Source organism: Aplidium turbinatum, chromosome 1, assembly GCF_918807975.1.
Source record: "Aplidium turbinatum chromosome 1, kaAplTurb1.1, whole genome shotgun sequence".
Taxonomy (NCBI): Eukaryota; Metazoa; Chordata; class Ascidiacea; order Aplousobranchia; family Polyclinidae; genus Aplidium; species Aplidium turbinatum.
Genome location: NC_137472.1, coordinates 20,021,081 through 20,041,153, shown reverse-complemented (window position 1 = coordinate 20,041,153; position 20,073 = coordinate 20,021,081). Strand labels below are relative to the sequence as shown.

At 34.0% G+C, this 20,073-nt stretch overlaps 1 protein-coding gene across 1 annotated transcript; it reads left to right on the top strand.

The window, feature by feature from the left end:
* Positions 1-17,554: 17,554 nt before the first annotated feature.
* On the top strand, positions 17,555-19,259 carry LOC145779819 (uncharacterized). Its single transcript, XM_082591472.1, has 3 exons — positions 17,555-17,732; positions 18,012-18,188; positions 18,498-19,259. The coding sequence occupies exons 1-3, from the start codon at positions 17,641-17,643 to the stop codon at positions 18,610-18,612; spliced, it is 384 nt and encodes a 127-aa protein (XP_082447598.1). The 5' UTR covers positions 17,555-17,640; the 3' UTR covers positions 18,613-19,259.
* The last annotated feature ends 814 nt before the right edge of the window (positions 19,260-20,073 follow it).

The window sequence follows — 20,073 nt, the reverse complement described above, 5'->3', positions numbered from 1 at the left end:
TCAATTCCAACATACGTTAATTGTGCTGCAATGATTTATCTTGACATTCACACAAGAACGTCAATTGCCCAAGGTAGGCTACCGGTAGTGATTTGGTTGCCAGGAGGTTTTGAAAGTACAATAATATAATTTTTATTATCGATGGGTGTAAAAAATATTTTCATTTTCACATTACCCTTTGAAAGTGAACCCCTTCTTTTGCGGCTATGTTGCCGATTTGTCTTAGGCTACGGTAAACTACTATTTGACATTAAATGCTCAAGATTTCAAGTTTCATGTGTTTAATCTTTGCTCCTCACGCATTTCCATAAATCACCATGTCAGATTGGAATTTCTAGATGAAATTCAATCAGTTATTACGTTAAATTTTATGCCATAAAATTCGTTATCTTTAGATTGATGTTTTTTGTTTTTAGTATTCTAAAATCGAAATTTGTTTTATTTCAAAGTATTGCTTCAGCTCTAACTCGGAAAGCAAGTTTTGCGCAACCCAAGCAATGGAAAAGTAAGCATGCGTCTCTTTTTCTTACTACTTTTGCTGCAAGGACAGACGGTGATTTTATAAATGAATTCATTTTTACGTATTGCAAGATGGTGGCCAGAAAGAGTAAAAATTGATCAAAGTATCGAATTTGTGCACAACTTGTGAATCCAAACTTTTAGTAGGCCTAGTTTGAAGTTCGCATCAGATTTGCTCCACGGCTATGGAAGAAGTCAACAAAAGCAAAAGATGTATGTGCCGATGTGCCAAGAAGCAAATACAGGGATATGTGCCTCCATTGTAGCCTACATTTGTACATGCTGCAGAAATATGCAGAAAATCTTTGCTTTAGATAACATTTTACAAAGTTATATTTAACATCCTATCAAACAATTAATATTTTACCCCGTTACTTGTTCATTTATTTATCTGAGAATTCATATTAGAAAGCGACCATTTTCTTAAACTTTAGAGGAAAAACAAATCGCATAGTTTGTTTAAATTTTAAAAACCAGAATGTCTTGTTGAAAACTTATTTTCTCTCCTGTAGAATAACTTTAACCTTTACTTTACCAACAGCGTTAAAAATTTGTTCTTGTGTTCGAAAGCAAAAATACTATACTGTGGGCTATATGTGATCTAACAAAAATAATTATATTGCTTGTTTAGGCTATATATTTTTGAATAATTTTCCCTGAAACAAAGCAATCTCTGGAACCAAAAAGAGTAAGTAAAGACTTGCCACTCCTGAATAAAGTACTTCTGAATAAAATCCTGAATAAAATGCTTCTTGAAGTTCACCACTCATCAAAGTTAATTTTTTGAAGGTTCATTGACAGATTGAAAGTTAAGGGGTATGACTATAGCTAAAAAGTGTTGATTGATTATTATTGCAAAATTTAGTAGAGTCAGTTTCAACTACTGCGACAAATGTAATGTTAAGATGCAAAGTTTTTAAAAACCATGTTATTTAATTTACAAACATTTTAGATCATTTCAGTCAGTAAAAGGCAGGCACGAGCGTTGACACCGCAATGTAATGTCATGTTTAGAAGTTCGAGAATAAAAAAGATGATTCCAAAGATGAAGTTTTATGTGATTAATAATGAATTTCATCGTCTCCAGGGAAACTACAGTACAATGATACATAGATTTGTGCCATCAATTATAAATAATAGATAAGATTCTTCCTAATTGAAAATTCGAACATATCACCAATTTTTTTGAATTCAGCCTGATGTTAAGACAGTGCGTTTCATCTAACGGAATGTTAGCAATCGTAACATAAAAATGATTTCACTGATTCGCACAAAAAGTACAAGCTAAAACACTTGGATTAAAAAAAAATTCATAAGACTACTGTCTAACGATCAATGTCGTTTATCGTTAATGATTGTCGTTTATGCTGTGTATAAAATCCCGAGACATATTTCTAGCCAGATCAAAAAATCAGTATTTAATTACAATTATTAAAATTCTAGAAAATGGTAAAGATAACAATTAAAGAAACAATAATAATAAAGTGTATTTTTATATAGCGCTGTATGCATAGCGAATAATACTGAGTTGTTTTTAACCGCTTTACAAAGCCGGTATAGTATCAGCGCATGTTGGCCCAAGAACATTATCACCCTGAAAGCGATCTCTGTACTGGCTACTGAGCAAGCATAAAATTTAGCACCGCTTTAGAAAAATGTTTGGTATGACCCAACAAAGTATCAAACCCATGTTTACCGATTCAAAGGCAGACACTTCAACCAAGGAGTATTTTCTTACACGTTTTAAATTCAAAAAAGTTTGCAAAACTGATCGACTTTCATAAACAAAATTAAAACTGCTTGCAGTGTATTTAACAAGTCTTCCTCGACTGAGAATACATGTGATGCTTTGATGTGGCTAACACACAAAACAGTTAGTTATTGTCTGTTTTTGATTAAAACTTTTTGAATCAGTGACGTAAGTAACGTGATACGTAAACGACGCAAATGACGCAAAACGTCTCGATACAAATTTCACCTTGTGAGCAAAGATTGAAAACAAAATATTTTTCGATAATGCCATATAAGGTTCTTGTAACCTGGGAATTGACCATATGACATAATTTTTAAAAGCTGCGTAGCATGTTTCAACATGAAAAGAACCTAAAGTCTGAACAAGGCCGAAATTTGGTGTCATTGTTTTGTCTCAGAGGGCTTGGTAATTGCGGTTCCCATTAATATTGAATGATATTCTTCATCACCTATCGCATTTTAGTTCTTTCAGTCACAAATTTTTTCTCAGTCTTACCCTCTCCATATTCCGAGTCCTTTTACTTGTTTGTTTCATGGATTGTTTATCCCAACGGTGTCCAACCAGGGTGCGCCTGGGATGCCGCGGCACCCTGGGATGCCATTTAGCCTACAATACTCTGGGTTGCCTCGAACTATTTCTCACATTCGTTTTTATCTGTCTTCAAATGGTTAGCTAGGATCTTTGTAGCTGATAAAAATTTTCATGCACGATTGTTTTTGTTACATCATTAAGAACAATTTTGTCATACCTGATGCTTCGTGGTCAAAATTTCTTAGTGTGGCATCCTTATATTGTAGTGGCTAGCAGTGGCGTAGCCAAGGGGGGGTTTTGGGGGTTACAACCCCCCCCCCCTTGACACGCGTGTTACGTCACGATATTGAGAATGATGCTTTCAGTTTAAAAAAAAATTAGTGCGAGTTTTGCCAATACCAGACATTCAAACATCTCAGCCAGGAATTAGCAGCAAGAAAACATAGGGACTTAGCTTTATTTCCGAAAAATACCGAAGAAAACATGATCTTATCCTTTTGCTATGCCACCGGACAGCTCCATTTTAAAGGAATATTCATACCCACATTTTTGTTGAAAATGCTCTTAGAATGCACCAAATTCAAAGTAATTTTTCAAAATTGTCTGGGGGAGGCCCCCCAGACCCCCCACCGCTGAGTCGTCAAAACCCCTCCCTTTCAAAATTCCTGGCTACGCTATTGGTGGCTAGTAATATCAATGTCTGTAGCCTACAAGTTGTGCTAATTGATTGTCGATTGTAGTTTGGTGGGTGAATGCTCTGCATAGAAAGTTTTTTCCCATTTTGTCTGCTAAGAGAAGAACAACATATGAAGTTTCACGCTGACGTGGAACAGAATAAGCTACTTTATTTCATTTTTTTTAATAAAATGTCGTTTCAAAGTGGCATTTGATTTCCAAGTAAAATTGAAGTGTTACCATCGTTACGGTGATGGTGTGGTTAGATGTGACAAGCGATGTAAAAAAAATCATATTTTATGTTTTTAGAAATCATAGCAAAGCATTAGCTTTGCAACGCTATGATACTTCATAAGTGGGTCTTCATTTGGCCTAAGCATAACCCGATATTCAACGCCGTCTATTGGTTATCTGTTCTTGGTGTCCATCTGTACATTTCATTAGTAATGTTAGTTTGAAAATTTTCCATAATATTTTGTGAAGCTGATAAATAATTGTAAGTTACTAACAGTAGTACTAGCCTTCTTTTTGTTTTTCTTTCTTGGTTTTTGTTGTACCCAATTTGGTTAAATTGTTGAATAGTTATTTTTTCCAGGGTGGCAACTGACTGGTAGACCGTGTGGTTGTTTCGTTGTCTCTCCCTATCCAAAAAAATAAAAATAAACATTGTGTGTATTTTTGTTTGGTTTCACTTGTATATTTTGTTTCTTGATAAGTAAACAATTGATTGATTGAATTCTGAAGGTGTTATTTCAATTGCCTTTCCCAAGAACACAACAAGCGAACTTGCCCACTCTTCCCCACACTGCAATAGAACTGAAAGTTAAGCAGCAAAGCTATGAATACCATTTATTAAAGTGTTTAATAAGAAATGGTGAAGGAAGATTTATTCTAACAACCTGCTGCATTCGAGGTGTAAGGTCATTGGATTGCCACGGGGAGCCACAAAATATGTTTATCGTCTGAAGGGTGACGTAAGCCTAAAAAGATTGGGAACCACTGGTTTAGCCTTTGTACTTGGGCACTGGCCGGATTTGCAAGCGATCATCAACTGTTTGCTGTTATGCAACCTTTATGCAAACAACACTAATCCACGGGCGCTTTCCGGCATAAATCAGTATCACATCTTAACTCTTTCGTTCACATTTTTTTCTTCATTTTAATATTTTATTTTTTATTTACAAGACTTCAACGGCTAAATACTTAATGAGAACAGCAACTGAAGCAGCTGGTTTTACTGAAGAATTCTCTAGATTTCATACATAGATCATATTACCAATGCAGAAGTTTTAACCCTTTGCTTTTCAACCTTTTTTCGCAAGTTAACTGCTCAAAGGGGGGCCGTTTTTGGACCAAATTCAACCAGCTGTTACGTGTGATCTACTGGTTCTTTTTAAACATAATTTTTACTAATGTGTAGAAAAATCACTTGTATATAAGTTTGAAATATTAATATTCTGACATTTTGTATGCTTAACTTGATATTTTATTTTTTGCAAAAATACCCAAAAACGATTATTTTACTTTATCTTGCCGCGTTTTAATTACCATGCTAATCCGATTTTACGCAAAGCGATGCAAAACAATGAACCGCTCCAACGCAATGCGGAGTGTGTGTGCCAGCGTATTATATTAGATGCTTTGCGTAAGAATCTTACATCGTGCTTTACTTCTGAAATCGTCGATGCAAGAAACCATAGATATTTTAGTAGTTGGAAAACCTGGCATTATTTACATTGTTACAATGTAAACGCTAAAATGACTAATTATATCTGCCTGATATCAATGCTTTGTATTGTTTTCAATATCAAATTGAAACAAAAATTGCATTTGTTTTTCGAAAGGCAATGCTTTCCGAAAGTCATAATTTCTATATATTATGGAACCAAGCATCCCGTAGCAATAGTACCTAAATTATTGGCTTTTTTGTTTGAGTGGTTTTGGCTTACAATCATGGAAAATTGATAGACAACAAAGTAGCCTAATTGGGTTGGAAAACACTAATCAATCGCTATTAGCCTACTTTGTTGTCTATCCCTTGTCTATGACATTAGCTATGTGGAAAACGAAACTTGTATAGTAGCCTACGTCACGTTATAATTTGAAACCTTTTTTTCAACGCGATTTAGCAAAGATCGCGATATTATGAAAACGAAAAGAGCGAGTATTCCATTATTCAAACATATCCTGCACACATAAAACGTAGTTGAATCTTTATGGCAATACTGGCAATCTGACATGTGGAGTAAAGAAGCTATCACATTGTGTTTACATCATTTACGTAATGTGTATTTTTTAATAAATTGTAGGAATTGTGTGGGAAAGCCAATATCATGAAATCATAAAAATACATAAAATAAAGGTTGATAAAAAATAGCCTGTATACTGTAATTTCATATCAAAAGCCATTCATAGCTATATGAATGGCTTTTGATATGTGGCGAATATGAATAGTTTTGTGTTGATATGTGATACAGTGGTGAAAATGTGATGAACAAAACAATGACAAAAAGTAAATGATCATCGAGTTTGGTATCTGCCCACCACCTAAAAAACACAGTGCAAAGTATCAACCTTGAATTTCTGAAAACCCATAGCCTACTATATATCGCTAATTAGGCTACACTAATTGCAGTTTCATGATAGATTTTTTCATGTTCTAAATGTTTTTTTTTACGCAAGCATGAACACCTGAAAGTTGGTCTACACCCATTTCTTTTTTCGAAAGAAGACTACATTTTATGTTTTGCAAACACTGCTGGTATGAGAATGTAATTTCGAATAAAATGATATGATACAAGGCTCTCTGCAACGACAGCACAAAAAAACTCTATCAAAAACAACAATTTGAGTAATAGATCTACTAAAATACATGAATAAAGAACACGTTTGTGGAAGTTTTTATAGCTACATAAAGCCTTCAAATCTAATCAGACACATTTACAGCAATTTTTGCTCATTTCATAGAATTTTGATTTATAGCCTATTGGTTTTATATGTCTTTCGTACAGTAACGTAGTATACAGCAATGGATATTTGTTGGATCAAACTTCTACTGCTTTCAATAATTTATATGTGATCATTTGGTAGTGGATAACTATTTCTCGAGTCGCTAAAAATAAAAGATAGAACGTATTTTTTTTGATGAGCAACTGCGTGCTCACTGGCTGGTATATTATAGCACAAGAAATGTTTGGGCATTGTGCGATTTTTCGATGCAATGCTGTGGAAAAGGAGTAAAATGGTCTATTGTCCACCCAATAAGAAAATCGTTTCTGTTTTATAATGGTTTCACGTCTTGAGACGTTGAATCAATATAAGAAAGAAGTGATTTTCTGACTGGACTGCTCTAGCCATCAGCTCGGGACAAATTTAGGTCAAACAAAACAATAATGGAAAACTCCGCGATTTGGTCGTGGATTACTATATCTCGAGTGGCTAAAAATAAAAGATAAAATGTATTCTTTTTTATAAACAACTGCGTGCTCACTGGCTGGTATGTCATAGCACAAGAAATGCTTGGCATTGTGCTGTTTTTCAATGCAATATGCCGTGAAAAAAGAGTAAAATGATCTATTGTCCACCCAATAAGAAAATTATTTCTGTTTATATTGGTTTCACGTCTTGAGACGTTGAATCAATATAAAAAGGAAGTGATTTTCTGACTGGACTGCTCTAGCCATCAGCTCGGGACAAATTTAGGTCAAACAAAACAATAATGGAAAACTCCGCGATTTGGTGGTGGATTACTATTTCTTGAGTGGCTAGAAAGAAAAGATAGAATATATTCTTTTTATAAACAACTGCGTGCTCACTGGCTGGTATATTATAGCACAAGAAATGTTTGGGCATTGTGCGATTTTTTTCAATGCAATGCTGTGAAAAAGGAGTAAAATGATCTATTGTCCAGTGTCCACCCAATAAGAAAATCGTTTCTGTTTTGTATTGGTTTCACGTCTTGAGACGCTGAATCAACATAAAAAGAAGTGATTTTCTTGCTGGACTGCTCTCGCCATCAGCTCGGGACAAATTTAGGTCAAACAAAACAATGCATAACTCCGCGATAGTCTCTCTCCTTGCGCATGTTGATTCACGGAGCAATTATGAGCTTATCGTTTGTAAGCAAAAAGAAATCGATTTCATGCTTTGTCAAACGTCTGCCAAAAGCAGCAAAAATTCACCAAAATCTTGAATTTACAAACAAACTACACAACTTTTGCTATCAAACTTTATATCATCAGATCCGCCATGCAATTTTAGGAAAAGTCAAGAAAAACCAAGTGCATGGCATTACTGTGCTTCAAGTAATTAAAGGAAATGTGAGGGGGGGGGCCAGATCTGGCCTCCCTTTGAGGATCAAAGTGTTAATGTACATCAAGACTAGGAACTATTGAACAGCATAACACAATGACAACTCAAAATTTTCTGACTTATTATCAGGAAAGAAAAATGCGAAAACTTCTGCCTAATCGGTCGCCTAGGTAGACGTGGTTGCGGCAGGCAACAAGCAACATTTTTATCTGCGTATTTTTCAACAAATTAAGTTAATTAACAAACCAAGAACACTTTGGGACACTGCACGACATGAGAAGGTTGGCAAAATTGACAGGCTCAGCAGTCACTTTATCAAAAGCCACATCGGCTATGATACATACGACAACGACGACATTATGCAGTAAAATGAATGCGTAGAAACTGTTTTTTTTTTAACAAAATTGAGTTCATTGAAGTGGATAGTATTTGCTCGGTCATAAGATCTACGTTCTTCCTTTAGTTTTAGCACTAAAAAAGACTACTGAAATGACAAAAACTGCGTTTATTAAAAAAATAAGCCTACAGTACAGATGAAGTTGATTCAAATTAAGTTTATAATCCCGGGTTGTGAAAATATGGTCGAAATTTTGTGGACTCGTATGTTGTTCAGTGGTTATTTCTTAAGAGGAACACAATTGCAAAAGCGAGTTATTCAGAAGTGAGCATTGATCTTTAAAGCTCAAATCAACTCGAAACTGAAGCAAAAACACCATTACTGTACCTTCCCGCCTTATGATTTTCTAGAAAAAAATTAAAATCTGTTTCATACAAACGGCGACAACAATCTTGGGGGTTTAACGTTCGATTTTGGAAAAAATTTTTTACAGATTTTACAAAATTTTAAGAAAATATTTTTTACACTTACATTAAAAATAATTAGCAAAAGTCTCCTCTGTCGAAAAGTACCAACGACCCATCGTCCTGCAGCTGAACACCGAGGGCATTACGGGCATTTCAGCATCATCGAGTACCTGGCCACAAAACATCAGGCCCTCGTCATTCTCCTCCAGGAGACCCACTGTGCATCTGTGGATAAGTTGGTAATAACCAACTTCACACTCGCAGGCGCAACCATCAGCAGGAAACACGGCCTCGCCACGTTTGTCAAAGATTTCCTCATACGCCGATGGGCAACAGTCTGTTCCTAACAGTATTAATTAAAAATAAACACAATCATAAAAAAAATATATCAAGCGGGTAGAAAATAATAGCATACTGTGAATATTTGTGTAAGGTTGCTGCTGTAAGTTCTAAAACATAAAAACATGACCATATGGCCCAATGTAAGTTATGCATGATAGCTTCCTCAAGTTAAGAGCTCTTGGCTTCTGCTTTGAAGCATAAAATTGTTATCGTGCATTGCAGATACGACCTGTTGATAACTTAAGCTTAAGTGATCTACTAGGGCGTAATGTGTCAATAATCATATTCTTTGTTTTGTTCGAATTGAAGAAAAAAATTGAAAGCATTTGATAAAAGTTTCGCTATCAAGCACATACAGTAGAACAGTGAATAGGCTTACTTCTGCTATATATACCAAAAAGTTTGTCAATGCAAAATTTAAATAAAAAATGTTATGATATTCTATCAAATTAAATTCTTATCATAAGGCCTTGCATGGTAGGGATTAATGCACTACATACTGCTATAGCACAATTAAGTATCATACTGGCGTTAACGTTGAGAAATAAGCATGAAATCACGAGAAAACAATTAGGTGTACATTAAAATAAAGCATACATTATGATGATTATCAAATGTGACAAAGGGTTTATTTTCTAATAAAAAATACTACTGTTGTTGACTTGCTGTATACATTTTTTTTTTCTGAGCAAAGAAGCTTGTATGATGTATAGGGCCGCAAAAGTCAATAAAGCCAATTCTTTTTAAGGACCTTGTCCTCGTTTACCGTATCCACGAATCAAAGAATAAAGTTGTTTTCAGCACCTAAGGGACTGTTTCTAAGAAGTTTATAGGTCAAAATAAAGTCAAAATTGACAATAAAGTCAAAATAAAGTCAAAATTTGTCAAATTATGGCTTTTGACAAATTTTTTGTGTTTCTTGAGAGAAATTTTTGTCAAAATCCACGTAGAAGCATTGTAAATCAGGAACTGCGAAACAATTAAACCATATTAACCCATAACAGATCAGCAGTAACTTTTTTTTATCGCAAATTGAACCTTGTTTATTCATTGTTACGCAGTTAAATGATTTTTATAAAATACTCCCTCTTTACAAACGTGGTCTTTTCGAAGATCAGCAGTTTGGATTTTAGGAAGAGCCTACTGACATTCTGTAATACAAAAATGCCTAAGCAAGCTAAATTATCTTCAGCAAAAGTTAGACAGATTTTTCGAGATTTTTCTATCGCCAAAAAACACGACGCACTTTTATAATCCATAAAACACCTTGACTTTTTGACAAAATATTACGTTTGGGTCTGAAATCGACAAAATATTATGTTTGGATAACTGGTATCAATTCAAGGAAAAACTGTGGCCTCTACAAATAGCCTAAGCAATTTAGTTAGGTCAAAATAAAGTAAAATTTGATAAAAATAAAGTCAAAAAAAATTTTTTTAGGTCAAAATAAAAATAACCCTAAATTGATGTATAATATCAAATTAAGAAGAATGTCAGTGTCTTTGTAATTCAATTTCATAAACTTTATGTTTATATGACATCGCAAAGTTGACAAAGTTTACTGCTACAAAAATAGAAACACAACGTTTACGATTTTTTTTGTGGATCTCTGGCGTTCTTCATACAATCGTGTATCTACCCAGCAAACTGGTAGTTATTGGCTACCTCGAGTAGGTGGGGCGTCGCAACGTATATTGATATAAAGATAAACAGGTGACCTTAATCATTACAAACAACAGGATATAAGAAAAAAGAAAGAGTATCGTTGAATGGAAGACAAGCCATCTGGCATTGTACGTTGGGTTTTAGCGGAAGCGGTTATTATGGAACAGCTTTCACCCTTTTATTAATCCAAATACAGCACACATTTCTGGGTGGTTAAGGATAGCGATAACAGGTTTAAATATATCATCAATTGTCACGAATTATTTGATGACTCTGTCATACTCTCACAATATCCCGATTCCATTTACTTGTTTGTTTTATGGATTGTTTAGCCTTTTACGCACTTGAGTATAATCTTCATTGTTTGTACTCGCGGGCACTGACCGGATTTGCGCGCGCCTATCAACTGTCTTCTGTTGCGCAATCTTTATGCGAACTTTAAACAGTAGCCTATGGACACGTGCCGGTATAAATATTTCTAATTGTTGCGTAATAAAATCCCAAACCATATATTGCGTTCAATCGAATAGACAGACGACCGTTATTGTAACCAGAACTTGAAAGTATAAAACATAAAACAACACCAACCCTTCTATAGCGGTTTTTCAAAATATTCTGTGTAGAAAAATTATGTAGGCCAACTTTGAACATCAAACAACGTCAGTACAGCTGTAGAGAAACTAACAAACAGCCTTAAAATATATAAGGTACGGGGTAGGAGATTAGCGTAGGGGTGGGAGACGGTTATTGTTGACACGGTTGAATTCCTCCATTGATCATGTCAAACAACGCTAAATGTTTAACATGTCATAAAAATAGGCTAGTGGGCGGTTTTAGTAACTTTTTTCCCGATGTCATGGCATCCCATTTTCTGTTGGGATTAAGTTTTGTGGTCCGTCATTATGCTTCTGTTTATCACGTGAATATAATGTGTAGGTTGCTGTGGCATTTTTGCAAAAACAAGTTTGACATTATATTTTGCATCATTCCCATTGTCCGTCCTGAAACTTGAACCTTTGAATTCTCCTTTCATTCGATGGTCAGTTTTTAGGTGGCTACCACATCGTAATGATGTTGCTTGCTGTAATATTATTGAAAAATTACCATCATATTGTGCTGTGTGATTCAAACCGTTTTTAAACCGTTTGAGCGAACGCTGCTTGTAAGTGCAGCACATTGGTCTTTACTTTGCTGACTAAACTATTTCGGTGTTCGGAATTTAGTTTGAAAGCTTTATTTGACGTTGTGTCAATTGAGCTAATGATAAAGCTGGTATCATTATTTTTTTGTTGATTGAAAATTTTAAAAACCGGTTCTGTGGAATATCGAACTTCTTATAAAACAAGAACTGCTACAAAAACAAGAATAAATCGATTTGGAAAAATAGTAAGCTTCCTCTCAGCTTTGTTGTGTTGCGCAATTTTCACCACAAGATTCTGTTGCTGGAGAGTATAGGCTAAAGCTCGAATTTCTATTGATTTTTTTTCAAGATGTCAAAAAGTGTGACAATTACATTTTGACAAAAACCAGCAATGTTGTGTTAGAATCATTTTAGTGCATTCTCGCGCATATGGCGATCACGTGCCAATGTTAATATTTTATGACACAATAGATTATCATGTTTAACCTAAATTTGCGCCCTCAGTATTAAGTAACTAAAAAAAGGTGAATATGCTTATGAATTTTGCAACGTCATTGTTTTTGCGTCATGAATGATGGTTCCAGATTTTTTTATGACGTAAGAACGTTTTTAAATAAAAACATAAAGAAAATTAAATAAATAAAATGCTTCCGGCCCGATTAAGGAAAAATGGCTTGATCAAGATTCCAGGTTATAGCCTAATCCTAAACCTCATTCAGATGAATTGCTTTCAAAATGTTACATCCTACAATATTTTAGGCTTAATTCAAATTAAATTCATTTCTTACAACATGCTGTTTTTATTTTCACGATGAAATACTGTACAACAAAATTGTCAGAATTTATGATGAAATTTCATCTCATGAATTTCTAAACAATGGCATACAATAATTGTAACATTAAAGTAACAGCGATTTTTTTTAGCACAAGACAATCCAATTATGATTTGAGGCAAAGAATTCAAAGTTGTTCTCATATCTAAAAAGTAATTCAAAAAGTTGTTACGAGTAGAGCGTAATGTTTTTCAATTGTGGAAAATATTTTTCTTTTTTGTACGTAAGAGTTGGTTAGTCCAGTCGGTAATATAAACAGACTACAATTTCAGATAGGTTAGCTATTGCAAATTAGATTTGTTTCAAAGTAGCTCATACCTCTGTTCATGCCTCATGCCTTATCGTAGCAAGAACTCGGCTTTGTATGACAACACAGTCCAGTTCAACATCTTTTCTGCGCATGCGTTAACTTTATCTTCGAATACCACAAAAAAACCACTGATTTTAATTTCTACTTGGCCTAAAACTGCTTCCGAAAGACTCAACACTTTTAGCCTACAATGAGCTTGCAAATCTAACTTGATGACGTGCAATAAACATGACGATTTTGACCAATCGTCATGCTTTCCTTGCTCCAATTTTTCCCAAAAAATTCAATGAATATTTTTAAATTTACGCCACAAATGTCGTATTATATTTATTTATCCACCACCAACCCAAAGTGCAAATTTAACTTCCCAAGGTCAAGAATCACAATAGAAACGAACATCGGATCATAGAAAGGGGAATTTGGAATCGATGAATTCACCTCATGCACGTGCAGGCTATGTTTACTTTGTGCAAGAAACATTTCAGCATAACAGTTCTAGCAAATGGGAACGATTTTTTAAAATATATTTTCTGCGTCAAAATATATCAATAAAAAAATATCGTTTTGTGCTTTATCGTAAATGAGGTTGGCTAGTATTTATGAGGTTTTGTAAGGTTAGTTTGTCAAAATCGAGAGTCTGATAGAACCCGCTTAATCAAAATACATAGGCTACTAGTGTACGAAAAGTCAAATTTTTAAAAGTTAGGCCTATTACATTTCAAAAAACGCATTGCAAAAAGATGAAAAGTAAGAAAAAAGTAAGTATAAAGCTTTAATTTTTGAAAAAAAGTACGTTGTGGTAGAGACTTCCATCTTGAATCATCTTTTCTTCATTCACTTTTTCGAGACTGAAAACAAATAAGTGACGTAAAGCCAGTGTGAAAGGAGGTCTTTCAATTCACACTTGTCTCTTAATAAAACATTTAAGTGATTATTACAGCTACTCATAAATGAAAAATTGAGTCACACTTTCCCTGATGAGATATGAACTTGAAAATAGTTTAAAAGTTTCCTTCTTGGCGATACAGCTAAACTACTGTCGAAAATGCTGGTTGATCTGTTTGTAAGCATACTTATCCATACATCGAAAGTGCTTGTCGAGTGCCAGAAGTTCTATAAAAAGAACAGAAAAACATAAATTAGTATCAATATTGTCAAATCTGCAGCATTTTTCGCTTTTGGTCGTCGTTGCCGGTATTCTTCGCAGCCTGGGGCGTGGAAAATGATTTGCTTTTAAATTGTATAAATCCATTATTTTCAGGCTGAAATAGTTTTTGAATAATTTGCTAAGTTACTCAGTTTAACCACAGACGTGCCGCATATAATTTTTCTTGGAATAGTTGACTCACCATGTGAGTGGCTCCTCACCCTTGATACTTACTGTAAGGATGTAGTCATCTTTTATTAATAAAAAGCTACGAGAGGTCTGAATAGGCAAACAGATGTGGAAAGTTGACGAAAAAATGTTAAGCCTTCTTACACACTTTTTAGAACAATGTTCAAAACCAATTCAAAGTCTTAATTAGTCATAAGCAAAATAATAAAAATGTCTGTTGGACAAAAATGTCTGTAAGCAAAGTAATAAAAATGTCTGTACCTTTGGAAGTTGTTTCCGAGTTAGAGCAACCGGACAAAGAGATAGAAATAAGACAAACAATGAATTCCTTTCGGAATAGTATCAATCGTAATTTAAATAATGATAATAATCAATTAGCTTCCATTTTGATTGTAGAAAATCATTAACGTTGTAAATCTGTTGTTTTAGGAAAGATTGTTCTCCAGAGGAAGAATTGTGTTTTGCCAATTTTCAGTCAGAATAAACCAGCAATTTCCCCATGTTTGCCTTCATTGCACTACGCTAGTTTTTCAAAATTAATAATGCGTTGAAAAAACACCAAACTATTTCCAAGTTTACATCATTGTGACAAAAAGTTTTCAGTCTGTCAGCAAAACAATTCAACCAAATACGGACTCTCTTGGGTGTCACAAAACATTACAAAGATTTATTTAGATCTTTTTTTTGGAGTCAATTTACAGTAGAAAAACTCTATTGCTAGATTTGACCACACTTATTACGCATTAAGTACTTTTATCGATGTTTTAAAATATAAAATGTGTCTTTAATGGAGTGTCAGTGATTACAGTAGGCTATATAAAATATTTTTACAATTTTTATTATTCAAGTAAGTTCAAAAATGTTACAATTTATAGAATTGTTTTAAAAAAATCTTCAAAAGTTTTATCAAGTGATAATTTAAAACAATGCGAAAGTATTTACAGACCAACGTTGTTGACGAACTGAAGGTTCTTAAAATTTTAAACAATTCTCGCTATCGGAATAAATGCAAATCAATTTTCCTACATTCATTTCATCGTATCCTATCTAATCTAAAACTTTGACTATGTATGAATCAGCAATAAAAACCTGCAGCTAGATTTTTCTGTATTTCAAATTTCGGAACAACATTGTAGCCTGCTGTACACGGGGTATTGTGGAACGAGGTACCGTGACGGTAGTGATTATTATTTATACAACGTTTTTTGAACTGTATTTTTTTAATTTCACAGTTTCCGATTCTTGACTTCCATTGAAAATATTTGTTTTCGAGACTGGGTATTTGCCACATATAACACAAAACGTCAGCATAGCCTACTATCGCTTGATGAAATGTTTTTTCAAGTTTTGCGAGTCAACAAACTAAGATTTTGTTTTTCACCTCTTCAGCGGAATTCTGTTTTGAATTTTGTAACTTTCATTTGTCTTCTATAGGCAACGTCTTTCTGTTTTCTCGTTTGTTTGCTAAATAATCGCCAGTACCAGGTTTAGTTCCTTGAAAAGTCAAATGTAATTAAAAGGCCACATTGGAATACACGGATGCCACAATTGGTAATGCTTTATTAAAGTTTAGAGAATCTCTCCCTCTCAGCAGAAGGATTTAATTCATGAGCTACATCTCTCGAAAAATTTTCACATCCATTAAAGAATATTTGCTCAAACCTGTAACCAAACAAATCATTTACTAAACCTCTGTAAAGAAACCTTGAAAGTTTTTGTTTCCTTGGAAGAGAATCTGCATTATCAGTGACCCTGAGCTTTGTTGGCATTGATATCGTTTCGTCACGGTTTTTCCTCAAATTGGGAGAAAATAACATCAAAATGTCAACAGCAAAATACTTCAGCAAAATACTTCTATAAAACACATGAACTTTGCTGAAACATCCAGCATGAAAATGGTAAAGCGTCACCTTGATGACTAATCATTTATACTCTTGAAAGTGATCAAAACGAAACAAAAGACAAATAATAAAGTATTTGACGACTTGAAGTCAAGCTGATAGGCTAATGCTGCTTCAATCGTACCCTGCACGATGTTACTTCCATAGGCCTCATACACCAGGCCTATCTTAAACAGTCTGAAAAGTGATCTCTGCATGCATGTGTTGACTCGAATTTTGGAAATTGGCAATACTTCCTCAACATCATTTTGGAATCAAAGTCTACTGATTTGAACTCCTACTAACTCGATGAAGCATCGGCATCAAAATGGATGTTAGGTACTTAGATAGTAAGCACGGAAGATTTGCTCTCAGTACAAGAACCTATAGGAATGAAAAAGTGATTGCACAAGTTAATTGGTTCAAAGTTATACAACATTGTGGTTGTAACTTTACGAAAAGACTTACTTCTTGATATGTATTGGTTATTCAAAGATAATTTCATTTCAAGATCATGTACTTATCTTTTGGGCTCCTGCAAAATTTAGCTCGTAGTTTACAAACAGTTCTTCAGAATATAATACATTAAAATAAAACAACCTAAAAAAAATTAAAAATGGTCAAGTCAGAGATACAAAAGTCAAAGGTGTCTTTCCATGTTTGCGTGTTAGCTTGACAAATTAGTAAATGTCCTTGCTCAGACCGCTTATGCATATATAGTAGCCTATAAACAATAAAATTGGATTGATAGAGTCACCAAATCGCGACATTCCTGATCATCAGCAACTCTGGTTTCTTGAAAGTAAACGTTTAAAAAGTCTACGATTAAAATGGCGTAATCTCATTCTGCAATAATAATACAGTAATAATAAATCTGTATTGTGACGTTAGAGACGACGCCACAGCCATACTTCTGTCCATGATCACGAAATCGATCGATAATGAACAGTTTTGTAATTCATCATTGTTTGCTCACTCCAACGGATAAATTGTAGAAACGATTAAAGTTGTTCATATAAAATGATAAAAAACGACGCAGGCAGAAGATCAATTGTCCAGTCGTTTTATCCAATGATGGGTTGTCAAATATTAACATGTGATTACTGGAAATCAAGAGTGGAAGGCTGTTTGATTTTGTCGGCATTGCAAAAAGAGACGCAATCTGTCTGAAATGTTCTAAGCTATAAGATCAACGAATATTCAATTCGGTCAGGGTTTTAGAAGTCCTTTAGAACAGTTTAACGTTGCTTCAACTTACAATTTACGCTTTAGGATCACACAAATAAGTAAGCCTGCAGTAATAATAAAAATACCTTTCCTCGTCCCGTGAAAGAATGGATGTTCGAGCTGAGAAAAAGGTGCGACATATCCTCAGTAATGAGAAAGTTCCCCTTCTTGGCCTATATAAAGCGGTGACAGCTTCTTCAGTGGCATAGTTAACTCAGCGACTTACACGAAGACAAGCCGAGGTCCAAACCTCTGTAACAGCGAAAATCAAAGTTTGCTTCAAGTTTTCAAAAGAAACCTTAAAATTGTAAAGATGAATTTCAGCTTCGCCTTCTCCTGCATTTTCTTTATTGTTATTCTATCGATCGCTAGCTTCAACCCTGCAGAAGCCCGGAGTTTGCCAAGGTTGGTATTAAAAATCTACATATTTTTAAAACTAAAAATGTTGAACTATTATATGAAATATTTTTTTAATGGTGTATTGAATCTGTTTTCGATACCATTTTTTGTTATCTTAACTACAATGGCATTGATAACCAAAAACACAATTTTGAAATACCATGTGCGTTGAATTTAGAATTATAGCTTTAAACTTTACCCTTACCTTTTATCTATTAATATCTATATGAAACGTAATGATTAAATTATTAATGATAATAAAATGATTATTATCACATGTTGCAGTTTAAGAAAATTGGAACACGGATTAGAAAAAGAACTTCGCACGTTCAACATCGCGCGGGCTTCAAAGATAATAACTCGTTTATCAAGAAACGCTCCCGAGTTCTATTCAACGGATCGCTCAGGCAGAATCGGGGACAAAAAACAACTTTTGAGAATTTTAGCAACTCTCATAACTCAGTAAGTTATTTATTTTATTGGTTACTTAGTATTCTTTGTTTCGGTTATCGAAGAATCGTTACATGTGTGGATTTTTACTATCAAACGGTTGCTTAGTATTTTTTTCGAAGTTTTGTTTTTTTATCTTTTATTTAAGAAATCATTTGGAGCGATTCTTTCCTTTCTTGCAATTCATAAGGAATAAACAAAAAAGTTATAAGCTTAAACAAATCAATGCGTTAGGCCTATCCATAAACAAACCATATTTTTTAATTATACCAAAAGAAATTTTCAAAACACTTTTATATTTTATCTTATTGTATATTTCAGGTCAAAACCAAAAGTTCCAAGTAACTTTCCCACTAAATGCATTATACCCTTCCTGATCCAAAACCCAAACAAAACTATGAATCACGCAAAGAAACACTGCAACTACAGTGATTGATCCCAAAGTTGCCGAGGTCAAATGAATATCATGAGGCATTGTTAAATTTTTCCTAAATTTTTTAATTATTATTATTGTCCTTCAAATGACCTTTTCAATGAAATGGCCGCTACTTGCATCGCATTTGCAATATTGCATTGAAAACCTATTTATTATTTATTTTACACTGCTGTTAGATACTTATTGCTGTTACCTCATTGTACAGTAATGCAATCTGTGAAAAACTCGTCTTTTCTATATCGGGTAGGGTGATCTTTGCACAACATCTTTTTGTTTGGGGTAGGAGTAAGCAAAACTTCTGAATTTGCATGGACTTGTACTGCGACATCCAATTACATCGTCTTATTGAGATAAATGACCGTTAAAGTAATACATTTGTAAAGTATTGAACAACCAATTTCTGAAAAAAGCAACTTAAAAAGAAATAACATGTCAAAAAATAATTTGAGAAAAACAAAAGTTTTTCAATTTAATAAAATGCGCTTTGGTTCAGTAATGCACGCCTGACCATTTTGATTGTGTTTGCCTTTCTAGTTGCGCTCGTGCTTTTGTCCTTTACTGTGTTGATTGTATTCGTTGTATGTAGTCTATGTCTTGCTTGTGTCAAGAAATGCCACTTTTATTGCAAAATAAAATTTGTCCTTCAAAAGGAACCTGTGTTCAATATCTTCAAAAAATGTTTTTTAAGCTCGACTCCTATAACATCATTTTTTTTCACCGCACAAAATAACAATGTTTTTGCGTTTTTTATCCAGTTCCACAAACAGCTGTAGATTTTCATAATCCTTTGTAATTGATGGGGTCGCTTTTTCGATGTTCCCCGGTGTAACGCCAACGGAAATAAAATTATTATGATCTATACATGTAGCATTAATATTCGGCGTGTAGTTTTAATACCATGCTGGTTCAGCCTTGTGCTGATAGCCGGAAAGAACGCTCCTTTCTTCCTGGTATACTGATTGACTGACTTCGTACAATACAAAAACAGAAACATGCAGCAGATGTTTCAATACACACACAAAAAAAAAATTAAACAGTTTAATTGCCAAAGAATGACTGCGGGATTTTGCATGTTCAATGATGGTTTCAGAAGCCTATAGCCTACTGGCTTTCCTGAAGCAAAACATAACACATGAGATAATTCGAAATGTAACCTTATTAGAAACTACTGAAAAGACGACAGATGATGAAAACAGTGTGAAGGCTCATTGTAGCTTAATCTTAAATAATAATGTACTTTTGAAAGCAAACTGTTTTTTGCATTATAAAATATTTGCTAAAATAAATCGATTACCTTGTAGCTATCTGTTTTCTTGGACAAGATAACAATGTTATGCCGCATACAGTATTTGTCAGTAAAATAACCTACTTTTTTTTGTTTCACATCAAACATTTTTTGAAAAATCAAATCGATATTCTGCAGGTAACTGTGATCTAGCACTCATAAAAAATATTAAGCTA